Source organism: Echiichthys vipera (assembly GCF_963691815.1).
Source record: "Echiichthys vipera genome assembly, chromosome: 23".
Taxonomy (NCBI): domain Eukaryota; kingdom Metazoa; phylum Chordata; class Actinopteri; order Perciformes; family Trachinidae; genus Echiichthys; species Echiichthys vipera.
This window is the reverse complement of record NC_139848.1, coordinates 223,004-242,006: the sequence shown is the minus strand read 5'-3', so window position 1 is coordinate 242,006 and position 19,003 is coordinate 223,004. Positions and strand designations below refer to the sequence as shown.

General features: G+C 55.8%; 1 protein-coding gene across 5 annotated transcripts in view; it reads left to right on the top strand.

The window, feature by feature from the left end:
• The window catches only part of LOC310964640 (caveolae-associated protein 2-like), a 19,878-nt gene extending 1,359 nt beyond the window's left edge, over positions 1–18,519 (top strand). Inside the window, exons 2-8 of one of the 5 annotated variants that reach the window (XR_014593755.1) lie at positions 2,389–2,529; positions 2,640–2,741; positions 6,476–6,742; positions 12,186–12,344; positions 15,852–16,761; positions 16,940–17,002; positions 18,198–18,519. Coding sequence is in view for 3 of the 5 variants with exons in the window: in XM_083937840.1 (XP_083793966.1) it covers positions 2,389–2,529; positions 2,640–2,741; positions 6,476–6,758; positions 6,903–8,290 (1,914 nt within the window). In the remaining 2 variants the exon portion in view is untranslated. Of the gene's footprint in view, positions 1–2,388; positions 2,530–2,639; positions 2,742–6,475; positions 6,759–6,902; positions 8,306–12,014; positions 12,049–12,185; positions 12,345–15,851; positions 16,909–16,939; positions 17,003–17,111; positions 17,128–18,197 lie in introns of those variants that run through there. The other 4 variants (XR_014593756.1, XM_083937842.1, XM_083937841.1 and 1 more) reach the window with 4 other exon arrangements.
• The last annotated feature ends 484 nt before the right edge of the window (positions 18,520–19,003 follow it).

Here is a 19,003-nt window from a genome sequence, read left to right as displayed (position 1 = left end):
AGACCAGAACAGAGACCAGGTCTGAGTCCAGATCAGAGACCAGGTCTGAGTCCAGATCAGAGACCAGGTCTGAGACCAGAACAGAGACCAGGTCTGAGTCCAGATCAGAGTTCCCGTCGTCATGGAAACAGTTTGTGTGTTATTGTAATGTCAGATTTCCCATGATCCTCTGCAGCTCCTCACAGGTTTTTAATATTTGAATAAAATATTTTCACAACTTTGAACTTTGACTGAAATTTAACTTTGAAATCAGTTTGAACACTTTTTTCATAACTCGTCGAACTTTATCGGATTATTTCCCTTTGATAGCACTCTTTTCTCTCATGCTAACACATTAGCATGTTCTCTCATGCTAACACATTAGCATTAGCATGTTCTGTGATGCTAACACACGAGCATTAGCATGTTCTGTGATGCTAACACATTAGTGGTTGGCTCTGTAGGTGACTGTCTGGAGGGCGTGGTCAGACTCTGATGGGTCGGTTGTTGTGTTTCAGGTGCATCAGGTGCAGATGGAGGGCGTGGTCAGACTCTGATGGGTCGGTTGTGTTGTTTCAGGTGCATCAGGTGCAGATGGAGGGCGTGGTCAGACTCTGATGGGGCGGTTGTGTTGTTTCAGGTGCATCAGGTGCAGATGGAGGGCGTGGTCAGACTCTGATGGGTCGGTTGTTGTGTTTCAGGTGCATCAGGTGCAGATGGAGGGCGTGGTCAGACTCTGATGGGTCGGTTGTTGTGTTTCAGGTGCATCAGGTGCAGATGGAGGGCGTGGTCAGACTCTGATGGGGCGGTTGTGTTGTTTCAGGTGCATCAGGTGCAGATGGAGGGCGTGGTCAGACTCTTATGGGTCGGTTGTTGTGTTTCAGGTGCATCAGGTGCAGATGGAGGGCGTGGTCAGACTCTGATGGGTCGGTTGTTGTGTTTCAGGTGCATCAGGTGCAGATGGAGGGCGTGGTCAGACTCTGATGGGTCGGTTGTTGTGTTTCAGGTGCATCAGGTGCAGATGGAGGGCGTGGTCAGACTCTGATGGGGCGGTTGTTGTGTTTCAGGTGCATCAGGTGCAGATGGAGGGCGTGGTCAGACTCTGATGGGTCGGTTGTTGTGTTTCAGGTGCATCAGGTGCAGATGGAGGGCGTGGTCAGACTCTGATGGGTCGGTTGTGTTGTTTCAGGTGCATCAGGTGCAGATGGGGGGCGTGGTCAGACTCTGATCGGTCGGTTGTGTTGTTTCAGGTGCATCAGGTGCAGATGGGGGGCGTGGTCAGACTCTGATCGGTCGGTTGTGTTGTTTCAGGTGCATCAGGTGCAGATGGGGGGCGTGGTCAGACTCTGATCGGTCGGTTGTTGTGTTTCAGGTGCATCAGGTGCAGATGGAGGGCGTGGTCAGACTCTGATCGGTCAAGTGCTGTGTTTCAGGTGCATCAGGTGCAGATGGAGGGCGTGGTCAGACTCTGATGGGTCGGTTGTTGTGTTTCAGGTGCATCAGGTGCAGATGGAGGGCGTGGTCAGACTCTGATGGGTCGGCTGTGTTGTTTCAGGTGCATCAGGTGCAGATGGGGGGCGTGGTCAGACTCTGATGGGTCGGCTGTGTTGTTTCAGGTGCAGCAGGTGCAGATGGGGGGCGTGGTCAGACTCTGATCGGTCGGTTGTTGTGTTTCAGGTGCATCAGGTGCAGATGGAGGGCGTGGTCAGACTCTGATGGGGCTGTTGTTGTGTTTCAGGTGCATCAGGTGCAGATGGAGGGCGTGGTCAGACTCTGATGGGTCGGTTGTTGTGTTTCAGGTCCATCAGGTGCAGATGGAGGGCGTGGTCAGACTCTGATGGGTCGGTTGTTGTGTTTCAGGTGCATCAGGTGCAGATGGAGGGCGTGGTCAGACTCTGATGGGTCGGTTGTTGTGTTTCAGGTGCATCAGGTGCAGATGGAGGGCGTGGTCAGACTCTGATGGGTCGGTTGTTGTGTTTCAGGTCCATCAGGTGCAGATGGAGGGCGTGGTCAGACTCTGATGGGGCGGTTGTTGTGTTTCAGGTGCATCAGGTGCAGATGGAGGGCGTGGTCAGGCTCTGATGGGTCGGTTGTTGTGTTTCAGGTGCATCAGGTGCAGATGGAGGGCGTGGTCAGACTCTGATGGGTCGGTTGTGTTGTTTCAGGTGCATCAGGTGCAGATGGAGGGCGTGGTCAGACTCTGATGGGTCGGTTGTTGTGTTTCAGGTGCATCAGGTGCAGATGGAGGGCGTGGTCAGACTCTGATGGGTCGGTTGTTGTGTTTCAGGTGCATCAGGTGCAGATGGAGGGCGTGGTCAGACTCTGATGGGTCGGTTGTTGTGTTTCAGGTGCATCAGGTGCAGATGGAGGGCGTGGTCAGACTCTGATGGGTCGGTTGTTGTGTTTCAGGTGCATCAGGTGCAGATGGAGGGCGTGGTCAGGGGGATCCAGGCTGAAATGACCAAACTGTCCAAGAGTCACAGTCACACGTCCAACACCGTCTCCAAACTGTTGGACAAGAGCCGCAGACTGTCCGTCACCATGAAGGAGGTAATTTCATATATTTATAATAAATCAGTGAAGATGTAACAAACATATTAATATACGTCTATAGTAAACAAATGTGTGTTGTTGTTGTTGTTGTTGTTGTTGTTGTGGAGGTCCGTGATAAAATGGAGCGTCAGGGCGTTCAGGTGAAGAAGCTGGAGGCGAACCACAACCACCTGATCAGCAGGAACAACTTCAAGGTTCTCATCTTCCAGGTGAGGGTTCTGCAAAGACCGTAGGGTTCTGCACAGACCGTAGGGTTCTCCACAGACCGTAGGGTTCTCCACAGACCGTAGGGTTCTCCACAGACCGTAGGGTTCTCCACAGACCGTAGGGTTCTGCACAGACCGTAGGGTTCTCCACAGACAGTAGGGTTCTGCACAGACCGTAGGGTTCTGCACAGACCGTAGGGTTCTCCACAGACCGCAGGGTTCTGCACAGACCGTAGGGTTCTCCACGGACCGTAGGGTTCTGCACAGACTGTAGGGTTCTCCACAGACCGTAGGGTTCTCCACAGACCGTAGGGTTCTGCACAGACCGTAGGGTTCTGCACAGACCGCAGGGTTCTGCACAGACCGTAGGGTTCTGCACAGACAGTAGGGTTCTGTTCAGACAGTAGGGTTCTGCACAGACAGTAGGGTTCTCTACAGACCGTAGGGTTCTGCACAGACCGTAGGGTTCTCCACAGACCGTAGGGTTCTCCACAGACCGTAGGGTTCTGCACAGACCGTAGGGTTCTCCACAGACCGTAGGGTTCTGCACAGACAGTAGGGTTCTCCACAGACAGTAGGGTTCTGCACAGACAGTAGGGTTCTCCACAGACAGTAGGGTTCTGCACAGACCGTAGGGTTCTGCACAGACCGCAGGGTTCTGCACAGACTGTAGGGTTCTCCACAGACCGTAGGGTTCTGCACAGACCGTAGGGTTCTCCACAGACCGTAGGGTTCTGCACAGACTGTAGGGTTCTCCACAGACAGTAGGGTTCTCCACAGACAGTAGGGTTCTCCACAGACAGTAGGGTTCTCCACAGACCGTAGGGTTCTCCACAGACAGTAGGGTTCTGCACAGACCGTAGGGTTCTGCACAGACAGTAGGGTTCTCCACAGACAGTAGGGTTCTCCACAGACAGTAGGGTTCTCCACAGACCGTAGGGTTCTGCACAGACCGTAGGGTTCTGCTCAGACCGTAGGGTTCTGCACAGACCGTAGGGTTCTGCACAGACCGTAGGGTTCTGCACAGACAGTAGGGTTCTCCACAGACAGTAGGGTTCTGCACAGACCGTAGGGTTCTCCACAGACCGTAGGGTTCTGCACAGACCGTAGGGTTCTCCACAGACCGTAGGGTTCTGCACAGACCGTAGGGTTCTCCACAGACCGTAGGGTTCTGCACAGACTGTAGGGTTCTGCACAGACCGTAGGGTTCTGCACAGACTGTAGGGTTCTGCACAGACCGTAGGGTTCTCCACAGACCGTAGGGTTCTGCACAGACTGTAGGGTTCTGCACAGACCGTAGGGTTCTCCACAGACCGTAGGGTTCTGCACAGACTGTAGGGTTCTCCACAGACCGTAGGGTTCTGCACAGACTGTAGGGTTCTGCACAGACCGTAGGGTTCTCCACAGACCGTAGGGTTCTGCACAGACTGTAGGGTTCTGCACAGACCGTAGGGTTCTCCACAGACCGTAGGGTTCTGCACAGACTGTAGGGTTCTCCACAGACCGTAGGGTTCTGCACAGACTGTAGGGTTCTCCACAGACTGTAGGGTTCTCCACACACCGTAGGGTTCTCTACAGACCGTAGGGTTCTGCACAGACCGTAGGGTTCTCCACAGACCGTAGGGTTCTGCACAGACTGTAGGGTTCTCCACAGACTGTAGGGTTCTCCACAGACCGTAGGGTTCTGCACAGACCGTAGGGTTCTCCACAGACCGTAGGGTTCTGCACAGACCGTAGGGTTCTCCACAGACAGTAGGGTTCTGCACAGACTGTAGGGTTCTGCACAGACCGTAGGGTTCTCCACAGACCGTAGGGTTCTGCACAGACCGTAGGGTTCTCCACAGACTGTAGGGTTCTGCACAGACTGTAGGGTTCTCCACAGACTGTAGGGTTCTGCACAGACTGTAGGGTTCTCCACAGACCGTAGGGTTCTGCACAGACTGTAGGGTTCTGCACAGACTGTAGGGTTCTGCACAGACAGTAGGGTTCTGCACAGACTGTAGGGTTCTGCACAGACCGTAGGGTTCTGCACAGACAGTGTGGTTCTGCACAGACCGTAGGGTTCTCCACAGACCGTAGGGTTCTGCACAGACAGTAGGGTTCTCTACAGACCGTGTGTTTCTCTGTGTATGTTGGAGATTTTCGGTGTGTGACCTTATTTGGTCGTCAGCTGCTGCTGCAGGAAGTGAACCGGAGCGCCGGGTCTGAGTGTTGCCGTGGTGTTGCCGTGGTGTTGCCGTGGTGTTGCCGTGGTAACAGCTGACCTGAGGACAGAACCGTAAACGTGTTCCAGGACAGAGAAGTCAGAGTAGCGTGCTGCTGTTGTCTGAGTCAGCGAGCCTCGACATTCCTCCTGAAACACTCAGCATTCCTCAGCGAGGGTGCGGTTCTCCGTCAGCTCCTCTGGAGCCTGACGATGTTCCCTCAGTTTGTTCCTTACAGCACATGAAGGGAACCAAAGAAACTGTTCCCTCACGTTCCCTCAGTTTGTTCTTTAGCTCACATGAAGGGAACCAAAGAAACTGTTCCCTCACGTTCCCTCAGTTTGTTCTTTAGCTCACATGAAGGGAACCAAAGAAACTGTTCCCTCACGTTCCCTCAGTTTGTTCTTTACAGCACATGAAGGGAACCAGGGAACTGTTCCCTCACGTTCCCTCAGTTTGTTCTTTAGCTCACATGAAGGGAACCAGGGAACCGTTCTAAAGAGGACGCTTTGATGGAGTTACAGAGGTTCATAACAACTAATCTCATCTGGAGGATCTGTGCCGGTTAAAGGCTTCTACTGTTCCCTAACGTTCCCTCCTGTTCCCTCATGTTCCCTCCTGTTCCCTAACGTTCCCTAACGTTCCCTCCTGTTCCCTAACGTTCCCTCCTGTTCCCTCGTGTTCCCTCATGTTCCCCTCACGTTCCCTCCTGTTCCCTCCTGTTCCCTAACGTTCCCTTCTGTTCCCTAACGTTCCCTCCTGTTCCCTCCTGTTCCCTCCTGTTCCCTAACGTTCCCTCCTGTTCCCTAACGTTCCCTTCTGTTCCCTAACGTTCCCTCCTGTTCCCTCCTGTTCCCTCCTGTTCCCTCCTGTTCCCTAACGTTCCCTCCTGTTCCCTCCTGTTCCCTCCTGTTCCCTAACGTTCCCTTCTGTTCCCTAACGTTCCCTCCTGTTCCCTCCTGTTCCCTCCTGTTCCCTCCTGTTCCCTAACGTTCCCTCCTGTTCCCTCCTGTTCCCTCCTGTTCCCTAACGTTCCCTCCTGTTCCCTAACGTTCCCTCCTGTTCCCTCCTGTTCCCTCCTGTTCCCTAACGTTCCCTCCTGTTCCCTCCTGTTCCCTCCTGTTCCCTCCTGTTCCCTAACGTTCCCTCCTGTTCCCTCCTGTTCCCTCCTGTTCTCTCCTGTTCCCTCCTGTTCCCTAACGTTCCCTCCTGTTCCCTCACGTTCCCTCCTGTTCCCTCCTGTTCCCTAACGTTCCCTCCTGTTCCCTCCTGTTCCCTCCTGTTCCCTAACGTTCCCTCCTGTTCCCTCCTGTTCTCTCCTGTTCCCTCCTGTTCCCTCCTGTTCCCTCCTGTTCTCTCCTGTTCCCTCCTGTTCCCTAACGTTCCCTCCTGTTCCCTAACGTTCCCTCCTGTTCCCTCCTGTTCCCTCCTGTTCCCTAAAGTTCCCTCCTGTTCCCTCCTGTTCCCTAACGTTCCCTCCTGTTCCCTCCTGTTCCCTCCTGTTCCCTAACGTTCCCTCCTGTTCCCCGTCAGGAGGAGAACGAGATCCCGTCCACCGTGTTCGTGAAGGACCCTCCTCCGTTCCCTCGTGATGACGTTTTGGAAGAAGCTGATGAAACCGAGGCGGGCGTCGTCGACGGCAACCGCTCCCAGGAGGGCGGGCTCCAGACCATCGACCTATCGTCTGACGAGGACGTCGGGCTGGAGGCGGAGCTAGAGGAGGAGGAGGCGTGGCCTCAGGACCTGGAGAACATGGAGAAGTCGAGAGCCGAGAAGCTGAAGCGCTCCAGTCTGAAGAAGGTAGAGCCACAGACAGGTGCACACAGACAGACAGGTGCAGACAGACAGGTGCAGACAGACAGGTGCACACAGACAGGTGCAGACAGACAGGTGCACACAGACAGGTGCATACAGACAGGTGCAGACAGACAGGTGCACACAGACAGGTGCAGACAGACAGGTGCACACAGACAGGTGCAGACAGACAGGTGCAGACAGACAGGTGCAGACAGACAGGTGCACACAGACAGACAGGTGAGAGACAGACAGACAGGTGCAGACAGACAGGTGCACACAGACAGACAGGTGAGAGACAGACAGGTGCACACAGACAGACAGGTGCAGACAGACAGGTGCAGACAGACAGGTGCACACAGACAGGTGTCAGACAGACAGGTGCAGACAGACAGGTGCACACAGACAGGTGCAGACAGACAGGTGCAGACAGACAGGTGCACACAGACAGACAGGTGCAGACAGACAGGTGCACACAGACAGGTGTCAGACAGACAGGTGCAGACAGACAGGTGCACACAGACAGGTGCAGACAGACAGGTGCAGACAGACAGGTGCACACAGACAGGTGCAGACAGACAGGTGCAGACAGACAGGTGCAGACAGACAGGTGCACACAGACAGGTGCAGACAGACAGGTGCAGACAGACAGGTGCAGACAGACAGGTGCAGACAGACAGACAGGTGCAGACAGACAGACAGGTGCAGACAGACAGACAGACAGGTGCAGACAGACAGACAGGTGCAGACAGACAGACAGGTGCAGACAGACAGACAGACAGGTGCAGACAGACAGACAGGTGCAGACAGACAGACAGACAGGTGCACACAGACAGGTGCAGACAGACAGGTGCACACAGACAGGTGCACACAGACAGACAGGTGCAGACAGACAGGTGCACACAGACAGACAGGTGTCAGACAGACAGACAGGTGTCAGACAGACAGACAGGTGCACACAGACAGACAGGTGCAGACAGACAGACAGGTGCAGACAGACAGGTGCAGACAGACAGGTGCAGACAGACAGACAGGTGCACACAGACAGGTGCACACAGACAGGTGCAGACAGGTGCACACAGACAGGTGCAGACAGACAGGTGCACACGGACAGACAGGTGCAGACAGACAGACAGGTGCAGACAGACAGACAGGTGCAGACAGACAGGTGCAGACAGACAGGTGCAGACAACCAGACAGGTGCACACAGACAGGTGCACACAGACAGGTGCAGACAGACAGGTGCACACAGACAGGTGCAGACAGACAGGTGCAGACAGACAGGTGCACACAGACAGACAGGTGCACACAGACAGACAGGCGCAGACAGACAGGTGCAGACAGACAGACAGGTGCAGACAGACAGGTGCAGACAGACAGGTGCACACAGACAGACAGGTGCAGACAGACAGGTGCAGACAGACAGACAGGTGCACACAGACAGGTGCACACAGACAGGTGCAGACAGACAGACAGGTGCAGACAGACAGGTGCACACAGACAGGTGCACACAGACGGGTGCACACAGACAGGTGCACACAGACAGACAGGTGACCTGTCTCTCTCTCTGCAGGTAGACAGTCTGAAGAAGGCGTTCAGACAGACAGGTGACCTGTCTCTCTCTCTGCAGGTAGACAGTCTGAAGAAGGCGTTCAGACAGACAGGTGACCTGTCTCTCTCTCTGCAGGTAGACAGTCTGAAGAAGGCGTTCAGACAGACAGGTGACCTGTCTCTCTCTCTGCAGGTAGACAGTCTGAAGAAGGCGTTCAGACAGACAGGTGACCTGTCTCTCTCTCTGCAGGTAGACAGCCTGAAGAAGGCGTTCAGACAGACAGGTGACCTGTCTCTCTCTCTGCAGGTAGACAGTCTGAAGAAGGCGTTCAGACAGACAGGTGACCTGTCTCTCTCTCTGCAGGTAGACAGTCTGAAGAAGGCGTTCAGACAGACAGGTGACCTGTCTCTCTCTCTGCAGGTAGACAGTCTGAAGAAGGCGTTCAGACAGACAGGTGACCTGTCTCTCTCTCTGCAGGTAGACAGTCTGAAGAAGGCGTTCAGACAGACAGGTGACCTGTCTCTCTCTCTGCAGGTAGACAGTCTGAAGAAGGCGTTCAGACAGACAGGTGACCTGTCTCTCTCTCTGCAGGTAGACAGCCTGAAGAAGGCGTTCAGACAGACAGGTGACCTGTCTCTCTCTCTGCAGGTAGACAGTCTGAAGAAGGCGTTCAGACAGACAGGTGACCTGTCTCTCTCTCTGCAGGTAGACAGTCTGAAGAAGGCGTTCAGACAGACAGGTGACCTGTCTCTCTCTCTGCAGGTAGACAGCCTGAAGAAGGCGTTCAGACAGACAGGTGACCTGTCTCTCTCTCTGCAGGTAGACAGCCTGAAGAAGGCGTTCAGACAGACAGGTGACCTGTCTCTCTCTCTGCAGGTAGACAGCCTGAAGAAGGCGTTCAGACAGACAGGTGACCTGTCTCTCTCTCTGCAGGTAGACAGTCTGAAGAAGGCGTTCAGACAGACAGGTGACCTGTCTCTCTCTCTGCAGGTAGACAGTCTGAAGAAGGCGTTCAGACAGACAGGTGACCTGTCTCTCTCTCTGCAGGTAGACAGTCTGAAGAAGGCGTTCAGACAGACAGGTGACCTGTCTCTCTCTCTGCAGGTAGACAGTCTGAAGAAGGCGTTCAGACAGACAGGTGACCTGTCTCTCTCTCTGCAGGTAGACAGTCTGAAGAAGGCGTTCAGACAGACAGGTGACCTGTCTCTCTCTCTGCAGGTAGACAGTCTGAAGAAGGCGTTCAGACAGACAGGTGACCTGTCTCTCTCTCTGCAGGTAGACAGTCTGAAGAAGGCGTTCAGACAGACAGGTGACCTGTCTCTCTCTCTGCAGGTAGACAGTCTGAAGAAGGCGTTCAGACAGACAGGTGACCTGTCTCTCTCTCTGCAGGTAGACAGTCTGAAGAAGGCGTTCAGACAGACAGGTGACCTGTCTCTCTCTCTGCAGGTAGACAGTCTGAAGAAGGCGTTCAGACAGACAGGTGACCTGTCTCTCTCTCTGCAGGTAGACAGTCTGAAGAAGGCGTTCAGACAGACAGGTGACCTGTCTCTCTCTCTGCAGGTAGACAGTCTGAAGAAGGCGTTCAGACAGACAGGTGACCTGTCTCTCTCTCTGCAGGTAGACAGCCTGAAGAAGGCGTTCAGACAGACAGGTGACCTGTCTCTCTCTCTGCAGGTAGACAGTCTGAAGAAGGCGTTCAGACAGACAGGTGACCTGTCTCTCTCTCTGCAGGTAGACAGTCTGAAGAAGGCGTTCAGACAGACAGGTGACCTGTCTCTCTCTCTGCAGGTAGACAGTCTGAAGAAGGCGTTCAGACAGACAGGTGACCTGTCTCTCTCTCTGCAGGTAGACAGTCTGAAGAAGGCGTTCAGACAGACAGGTGACCTGTCTCTCTCTCTGCAGGTAGACAGTCTGAAGAAGGCGTTCAGACAGACAGGTGACCTGTCTCTCTCTCTGCAGGTAGACAGCCTGAAGAAGGCGTTCAGACAGACAGGTGACCTGTCTCTCTCTCTGCAGGTAGACAGCCTGAAGAAGGCGTTCAGACAGACAGGTGACCTGTCTCTCTCTCTGCAGGTAGACAGTCTGAAGAAGGCGTTCAGACAGACAGGTGACCTGTCTCTCTCTCTGCAGGTAGACAGTCTGAAGAAGGCGTTCAGACAGACAGGTGACCTGTCTCTCTCTCTGCAGGTAGACAGCCTGAAGAAGGCGTTCAGACAGACAGGTGACCTGTCTCTCTCTCTGCAGGTAGACAGCCTGAAGAAGGCGTTCAGACAGACAGGTGACCTGTCTCTCTCTCTGCAGGTAGACAGTCTGAAGAAGGCGTTCAGACAGACAGGTGACCTGTCTCTCTCTCTGCAGGTAGACAGTCTGAAGAAGGCGTTCAGACAGACAGGTGACCTGTCTCTCTCTCTGCAGGTAGACAGTCTGAAGAAGGCGTTCAGACAGACAGGTGACCTGTCTCTCTCTCTGCAGGTAGACAGTCTGAAGAAGGCGTTCAGACAGACAGGTGACCTGTCTCTCTCTCTGCAGGTAGACAGTCTGAAGAAGGCGTTCAGACAGACAGGTGACCTGTCTCTCTCTCTGCAGGTAGACAGCCTGAAGAAGGCGTTCAGACAGACAGGTGACCTGTCTCTCTCTCTGCAGGTAGACAGTCTGAAGAAGGCGTTCAGACAGACAGGTGACCTGTCTCTCTCTCTGCAGGTAGACAGTCTGAAGAAGGCGTTCAGACAGACAGGTGACCTGTCTCTCTCTCTGCAGGTAGACAGTCTGAAGAGGGCGTTCAGACAGACAGGTGACCTGTCTCTCTCTCTGCAGGTAGACAGTCTGAAGAAGGCGTTCAGACAGACAGGTGACCTGTCTCTCTCTCTGCAGGTAGACAGTCTGAAGAAGGCGTTCAGACAGACAGGTGACCTGTCTCTCTCTCTGCAGGTAGACAGTCTGAAGAAGGTGTTCAGACAGACAGGTGACCTGTCTCTCTCTCTGCAGGTAGACAGCCTGAAGAAGGCGTTCAGACAGACAGGTGACCTGTCTCTCTCTCTGCAGGTAGACAGTCTGAAGAAGGCGTTCAGACAGACAGGTGACCTGTCTCTCTCTCTGCAGGTAGACAGTCTGAAGAAGGCGTTCAGACAGACAGGTGACCTGTCTCTCTCTCTGCAGGTAGACAGTCTGAAGAAGGCGTTCAGACAGACAGGTGACCTGTCTCTCTCTCTGCAGGTAGACAGTCTGAAGAGGGCGTTCAGACAGACAGGTGACCTGTCTCTCTCTCTGCAGGTAGACAGTCTGAGGAAGGCGTTCAGACAGACAGGTGACCTGTCTCTCTCTCTGCAGGTAGACAGTCTGAAGAAGGCGTTCAGACAGACAGGTGACCTGTCTCTCTCTCTGCAGGTAGACAGTCTGAAGAAGGCGTTCAGACAGACAGGTGACCTGTCTCTCTCTCTGCAGGTAGACAGTCTGAAGAAGGCGTTCAGACAGACAGGTGATCTGTCTCTCTCTCTGCAGGTAGACAGTCTGAAGAAGGCGTTCAGACAGACAGGTGACCTGTCTCTCTCTCTGCAGGTAGACAGTCTGAAGAAGGCGTTCAGACAGACAGGTGACCTGTCTCTCTCTCTGCAGGTAGACAGTCTGAAGAAGGCGTTCAGACAGACAGGTGACCTGTCTCTCTCTCTGCAGGTAGACAGTCTGAAGAAGGCGTTCAGACAGACAGGTGACCTGTCTCTCTCTCTGCAGGTAGACAGTCTGAAGAGGGCGTTCAGACAGACAGGTGACCTGTCTCTCTCTCTGCAGGTAGACAGTCTGAAGAAGGCGTTCAGACAGACAGGTGACCTGTCTCTCTCTCTGCAGGTAGACAGTCTGAAGAAGGCGTTCAGACAGACAGGTGACCTGTCTCTCTCTCTGCAGGTAGACAGTCTGAAGAAGGCGTTCAGACAGACAGGTGAGCACCTGGAGAAGAAGATGACGAAGATCGGGACGAAGATCGTTTCTCAGGAACAACGAGAGAAAATCAAACTGAAGACGTCCGGACTCAAGGTTTCACCGCTGACCTTCGGCCTCAGGAAGGTGCTCCACCCAGACCCCAGACCAGCACCACCCAGACCCCAGACCAGCACCACCCCAGACCCCAGACCAGCACCACCCCAGACCCCAGACCAGCACCACCCAGACCCCAGACCAGCACCACCCAGACCCCAGACCAGCACCACCCCAGACCAGCACCACCCCAGACCCCAGACCAGCACCACCCAGACCCCAGACCAGCACCACCCAGACCCCAGACCGGGGGGGGGGGCTACTGTAGACCAGGAGGGGGCTATTGTAGACCAGGAGGGGGCTACTGTAGACCAGGAGGGGGCTACTGTAGACCAGGAGGGGGCTACTGTAGACCAGGAGGGAGGGGGCTACTGTAGACCAGGAGGGGGCTACTGTAGACCAGGAGGGGGCTACTGTAGACCAGGGGGGAGGGGGCTACTGTAGACCAGGAGGGGGCTACTGTAGACCAGGAGGGGGCTACTGTAGACCAGGAGGGAGCTACTGTAGACCAGGAGGGGGCTACTGTAGACCAGGAGGGAGGGGGCTACTGTAGACCAGGAGGGGGCTACTGTAGACCAGGAGGGGGCTACTGTAGACCAGGAGGGGGCTTCTGTAGACCAGGAGGGAGGGGGCTACTGTAGACCAGGAGGGGGCTTCTGTAGACCAGGAGGGAGCTACTGTAGACCAGGAGGGGGCTACTGTAGACCAGGAGGGAGGGGGCTACTGTAGACCAGGAGGGAGCTACTGTAGACCAGGAGGGGGCTACTGTAGACCAGGAGGGAGCTACTGTAGACCAGGAGGGGGCTACTGTAGACCAGGAGGGAGCTACTGTAGACCAGGAGGGGGCTACTGTAGACCAGGAGGGAGGGGGCTACTGTAGACCAGGAGGGAGCTACTGTAGACCAGGAGGGGGCTACTGTAGACCAGGAGGGAGCTACTGTAGACCAGGAGGGAGCTACTGTAGACCAGGAGGGAGGGGGCTACTGTAGACCAGGAGGGGGCTACTGTAGACCAGGAGGGGGCTACTGTAGACCAGGAGGGAGCTACTGTAGACCAGGAGGGGGCTACTGTAGACCAGGAGGGAGGGGGCTACTGTAGACCAGGAGGGGGCTACTGTAGACCAGGAGGGAGGGGGCTACTGTAGACCAGGAGGGGCTACTGTAGACCAGGAGGGAGCTACTGTAGACCAGGAGGGAGCTACTGTAGACCAGGAGGGAGGGGGCTACTGTAGACCAGGAGGGGGCTACTGTAGACCAGGAGGGAGGGGGCTACTGTAGACCAGGAGGGGGCTACTGTAGACCAGGAGGGAGGGGGCTACTGTAGACCAGGAGGGGCTACTGTAGACCAGGAGGGAGCTACTGTAGACCAGGAGGGGGCTACTGTAGACCAGGAGGGAGGGGGCTACTGTAGACCAGGAGGGGGCTACTGTAGACCAGGAGGGAGGGGGCTACTGTAGACCAGGAGGGGCTACTGTAGACCAGGAGGGGGCTGGTGTAGACCAGGAGGGAGGGGGCTACTGTAGACCAGGAGGGAGGGGGCTACTGTAGACCAGGAGGGGGCTACTGTAGACCAGGAGGGGGCTACTGTAGACCAGGAGGGAGGGAGCTACTGTAGACCAGGAGGGGGCTACTGTAGACCAGGAGGGGGCTACTGTAGACCAGGAGGGAGGGGGCTACTGTAGACCAGGAGGGAGGGAGCTACTGTAGACCAGGAGGGAGGGGGCTACTGTAGACCAGGAGGGGGCTACTGTAGACCAGGAGGGGGCTACTGTAGACCAGGAGGGAGGGGGCTACTGTAGACCAGGAGGGAGCTACTGTAGACCAGGAGGGGGCTACTGTAGACCAGGAGGGGGCTACTGTAGACCAGGAGGGAGGGAGCTACTGTAGACCAGGAGGGGCTACTGTAGACCAGGAGGGAGCTACTGTAGACCAGGAGGGGGCTACTGTAGACCAGGAGGGGGCTACTGTAGACCAGGAGGGAGCTACTGTAGACCAGGAGGGGGCTACTGTAGACCAGGAGGGAGGGAGCTACTGTAGACCAGGAGGGGCTACTGTAGACCAGGAGGGGGCTACTGTAGACCAGGAGGGAGGGGGCTACTGTAGACCAGGAGGGAGCTACTGTAGACCAGGAGGGAGCTACTGTAGACCAGGAGGGAGCTACTGTAGACCAGGAGGGAGCTACTGTAGACCAGGAGGGGGCTACTGTAGACCAGGAGGGGCTACTGTAGACCAGGAGGGAGGGGGCTACTGTAGACCAGGAGGGAGGGGGCTACTGTAGACCAGGAGGGGCTACTGTAGACCAGGAGGGAGGGGGCTACTGTAGACCAGGAGGGGCTACTGTAGACCAGGAGGGAGGGGGCTACTGTAGACCAGGAGGGGGCTACTGTAGACCAGGAGGGAGCTACTGTAGACCAGGAGGGGGCTACTGTAGACCAGGAGGGGGCTACTGTAGACCAGGAGGGAGCTACTGTAGACCAGGAGGGGCTACTGTAGACCAGGAGGGGGCTACTGTAGACCAGGAGGGAGGGGGCTATTGTAGACCAGGAGGGGGCTACTGTAGACCAGGAGGGAGCTACTGTAGACCAGGAGGGGGCTACTGTAGACCAGGAGGGAGCTACTGTAGACCAGGAGGGGGCTACTGTAGACCAGGAGGGGCTACTGTAGACCAGGAGGGGCTACTGTAGACCAGGAGGGAGGGGGCTACTGTAGACCAGGAAGGGGCTACTGTAGACCAGGAGGGAGGGGGCTACTGTAGACCAGGAGGGAGCTACTGTAGACCAGGAGGGGGCTACTGTAGACCAGGAGGGGGCTACTGTAGACCAGGAGGGAGGGGGCTACTGTAGACCAGGAGGGGCTACTGTAGACCAGGAGGGAGGGGGCTACTGTAGACCAGGAGGGGGCTACTGTAGACCAGGAGGGAGGGGGCTACTGTAGACCAGGAGGGGGCTACTGTAGACCAGGAGGGAGGGGGCTACTGTAGACCAGGAGGGGGCTACTGTAGACCAGGAGGGGGCTACTGTAGACCAGGAGGGAGGGGGCTACTGTAGACCAGGAGGGAGCTACTGTAGACCAGGAGGGGGCTACTGTAGACCAGGAGGGGGCTACTGTAGACCAGGAGGGGCTACTGTAGACCAGGAGGGAGCTACTGTAGACCAGGAGGGGGCTACTGTAGACCAGGAGGGGGCTACTGTAGACCAGGAGGGAGGGGGCTACTGTAGACCAGGAGGGAGCTACTGTAGACCAGGAGGGGGCTACTGTAGACCAGGAGGGGGCTACTGTAGACCAGGAGGGGCTACTGTAGACCAGGAGGGGGCTACTGTAGACCAGGAGGGAGCTACTGTAGACCAGGAGGGGGCTACTGTAGACCAGGAGGGGGCTACTGTAGACCAGGAGGGAGGGGGCTACTGTAGACCAGGAGGGGGCTACTGTAGACCAGGAGGGAGGGGGCTACTGTAGACCAGGAGGGGGTGTGGCTTTGAGTTCTGGACCGTGGCGGTTCCGTGTGGCGTCCTCTGACCTGCGTCTCTCTGGGTTTCAGCCTCGCAGCAGCTCTGACTCTCAGCCCCCCGACGGCGCCCTGCAGGAGGAGGAGGTGGTCGCCGAGGCCGAGGTCCAGCTCTCCCCGCTGGGCGGCAGCGACCAGGAGGTCCCCTTCACCGAGGTCCACGCCGAACTGGCTCCGGCCGAGCAGGAGGAGAAAGAGGAGGAGGAGGCGAAGGAGGAGGAGAAAGAGGAGGAGGAGGAGAAAGAGAAGGAGGAGGAGGAGGAGGAGGGAGGCGTGGAGGCGGACCTGTCGGCGGCGTCAGAGGGCGTCAGTGGGGACTACGCTCTGTCCTCCACGCTGCCTCAGGACGACAGAGACGACTAAACACTTAAAGGAACAGAACCATGTTCAGCGGATCAGCCTAGCTTAGCTTAGCCCAGCCTAGCTGAGATTAGCTTAAATTAGCCTAGCTTAGCCTAGTTTATCTTATGTACCTTAGCCTAGCTTAGTTTAGCTTAGCCTAGCTTAGTTTAGCTTAGCCTAGTTTAGCTTAGCCTAGCCTAGCCTAGTTTAGCTTAGACTGGTTTAACTTAGCTTATCTTAGGTTCCTTTACCTTACTTTAGCCTAGCTTAGCTCCGCCTAACCTAGCTTAGTTTAGCTAAGCCTAGTTTAAGCTAGCTTCCTTTACCCTAGCCTAGCTTAGCCTAGCTTAGCATAAAGACTGGGACCAGCGTACCTGTGGCGGTGGAGGATCCACTCAGGGTTCTGTTCCTTTAAGGTGTGGATCCGTGTCGTTCTACGGTTCCACGCGAGTTCATTCCAGAGTTCTGACCTTTAACGTTTTTACGTTTCAAATGAAGTCGAGGATTTTGATTCTTCGGCTGATCTGAAAAATAAAAACTCTTTTTTAATGTTTGTTGTTGTTTGATGAAGGAACCTGACGAGGTTCTCTGGACCCCTGAGGTTCTCTGAGGTTCTCTGGACCCCTGAGGTTCTCTGGACCCCTGAGGTTCTCTGGACCCTGAGGTTCTCTGGACCCTGAGGTTCTCTGGACCCCTGAGGTTCTCTGAGGTTCTCTGGACTCCTGAGGTTCTCTGGACCCCTGAGGTTCTCTGGACCCTGAGGTTCTCTGGACCCTGAGGTTCTCTGGACCCTGAGGTTCTCTGAGGTTCTCTGGACCCCTGAGGTTCTCTGGACCCCTGAGGTTCTCTGGACCCTGAGGTTCTCTGGACCCCTGAGGTTCTCTGGACCCCTGAGGTTCTCTGAGGTTCTCTGGACTCCTGAGGTTCTCTAGACCCCTGAGGTTCTCTGAGGTTCTCTGGACCCCTGGGGTTCTCTGGACCCCTGAGGTTCTCTGGACCCCTGGGGTTCTCTGGACGCTTGAGGTTCTCTGGACCCCTGAGGTTCTCTGGACCCTGCGGTTCTCTGGACCCCTGAGGTTCTCTGGACCCCTGAGGTTCTCTGGTCCTCTGAGGTTCTATGGACCCCCGAGGTTCTCTGGTCCTCTGAGGTTCTCTGGACCCCTGAGGTTCTCTGGTCCTCTGAGGTTCTCTGGACCCCTGAGGTTCTCTGGACCCCTGAGGTTCTCTGGACCCCTGAGGTTCTCTGGACCCCTGGGGTTCTCTGGACGCTTGAGGTTCTCTGGACCCCTGAGGTTCTCTGGACCCCTGAGGTTCTCTGGTCCTCTGAGGTTCTATGGACCCCCGAGGTTCTCTGGTCCTCTGAGGTTCTATGGACCCCCGAGGTTCTCTGGTCCTCTGAGGTTCTCTGGACCCCTGAGGTTCTCTGGTCCTCTGAGGTTCTCTGGACCCCTGAGGTTCTCTGGACCCCTGAGGTTCTCTGAGGTTCTATGGACCCTGAGGTTCTCTGGACCCTGAGGTTCTCTGGACCCTGAGGTTCTCTGAGGTTCTCTGAGGTTCTCTGGACCCCCGAGGTTCTCTGGTCCTCTGAGGTTCTCTGGACCCCTGAGGTTCTCTGAGGTTCTCTGGACCCTGAGGTGCTCTGGACCTCTGAGGTTCTCTGGACCTCTGAGGTTCTCTGAGGTTCTCTGGACCCCTGGGGTTCTCTGGACCCCTGAGGTTCTCTGGACCCCTGAGGTTCTCTGGACCCCTGAGGTTCTCTGAGGTTCTCTGGACCCCTGAGGTTCTCTGAGGTTCTCTGGACCCCTGAGGTTCTCTGGGGTTCTCTGGACCTCTGGGGTTCTCTGAGGTTCTCTGGACCCCTGAGGTTCTCTGGACCCTGAGGTTCTCTGAGGTTCTCTGGACCCTGAGGTTCTCTGAGGTTCTCTGGACCCTGAGGTTCTCTGGACCCCTGAGGTTCTCTGAGGTTCTCTGGACCCCTGAGGTTCTCTGGACCCCTGAGGTTCTCTGAGGTTCTCTGGACCCCTGAGGTTCTCTGAGGTTCTCTGGACCCCTGAGGTTCTCGGTGCTGATGTTCCTCCCAGGGTTCCTTAAGTGCTCCAGCAGGACCCTGGGTTCTGGGCGGGTCGGGTGGGTTTGGTTCTGGAGAAGCGTCACGTTCTCCTGATAAACGTGTTCCACTGAATATTAAAGTTTACTAACGACACTAAAGTATTAATAACGTCACAAACAAACAACGTTGTTGTTGTTGTTGTTGTTTACTCTAACAGATATAAACTTCCTGCTGCCAAAGAACGTTTCCTGTTTGTTTCCTGTTTGTTTCCTGTTTGTTTCCTGTTTACCAATAAACTCTGTAACCACCCGAGAGTCTCTCTTTATTCAGCACCGATAAAGATTAACAACAATATTAATAATCTTTAAAGGCTGAACCTGCAGAACGATCAGAGCGGCTCCATCTAGAGTCTCCAGATCGTCGTCCCAACAACAAAAAAGAAGTCCAGCAGTGGGGTTGCCAGGTTGGTGAGACCCGGCCCAGCAGTGGGGTTGCCAGGTTGGTGAGACCCGGCCCAGCAGTGGGGTTGCCAGGTTGGTCAGACCCGGCCCAGCAGTGGGGTTGCCAGGTTGGTCAGACCCGGCCCAGCAGTGGGGTTGCCAGGTTGGTCAGACCCGGCCCAGCAGTGGGGTTGCCAGGTTGGTCAGACCCGGCCCAGCAGTGGGGTTGCCAGGTTGGTCAGACCCGGCCCAGCAGTGGGGGTTGCCAGGTTGGTCAGACCCGGCCCAGCAGGGGGGTTGCCAGGTTGGTGAGACCCGGCCCAGCAGTGGGGTTGCCAGGTTGGTCAGACCCG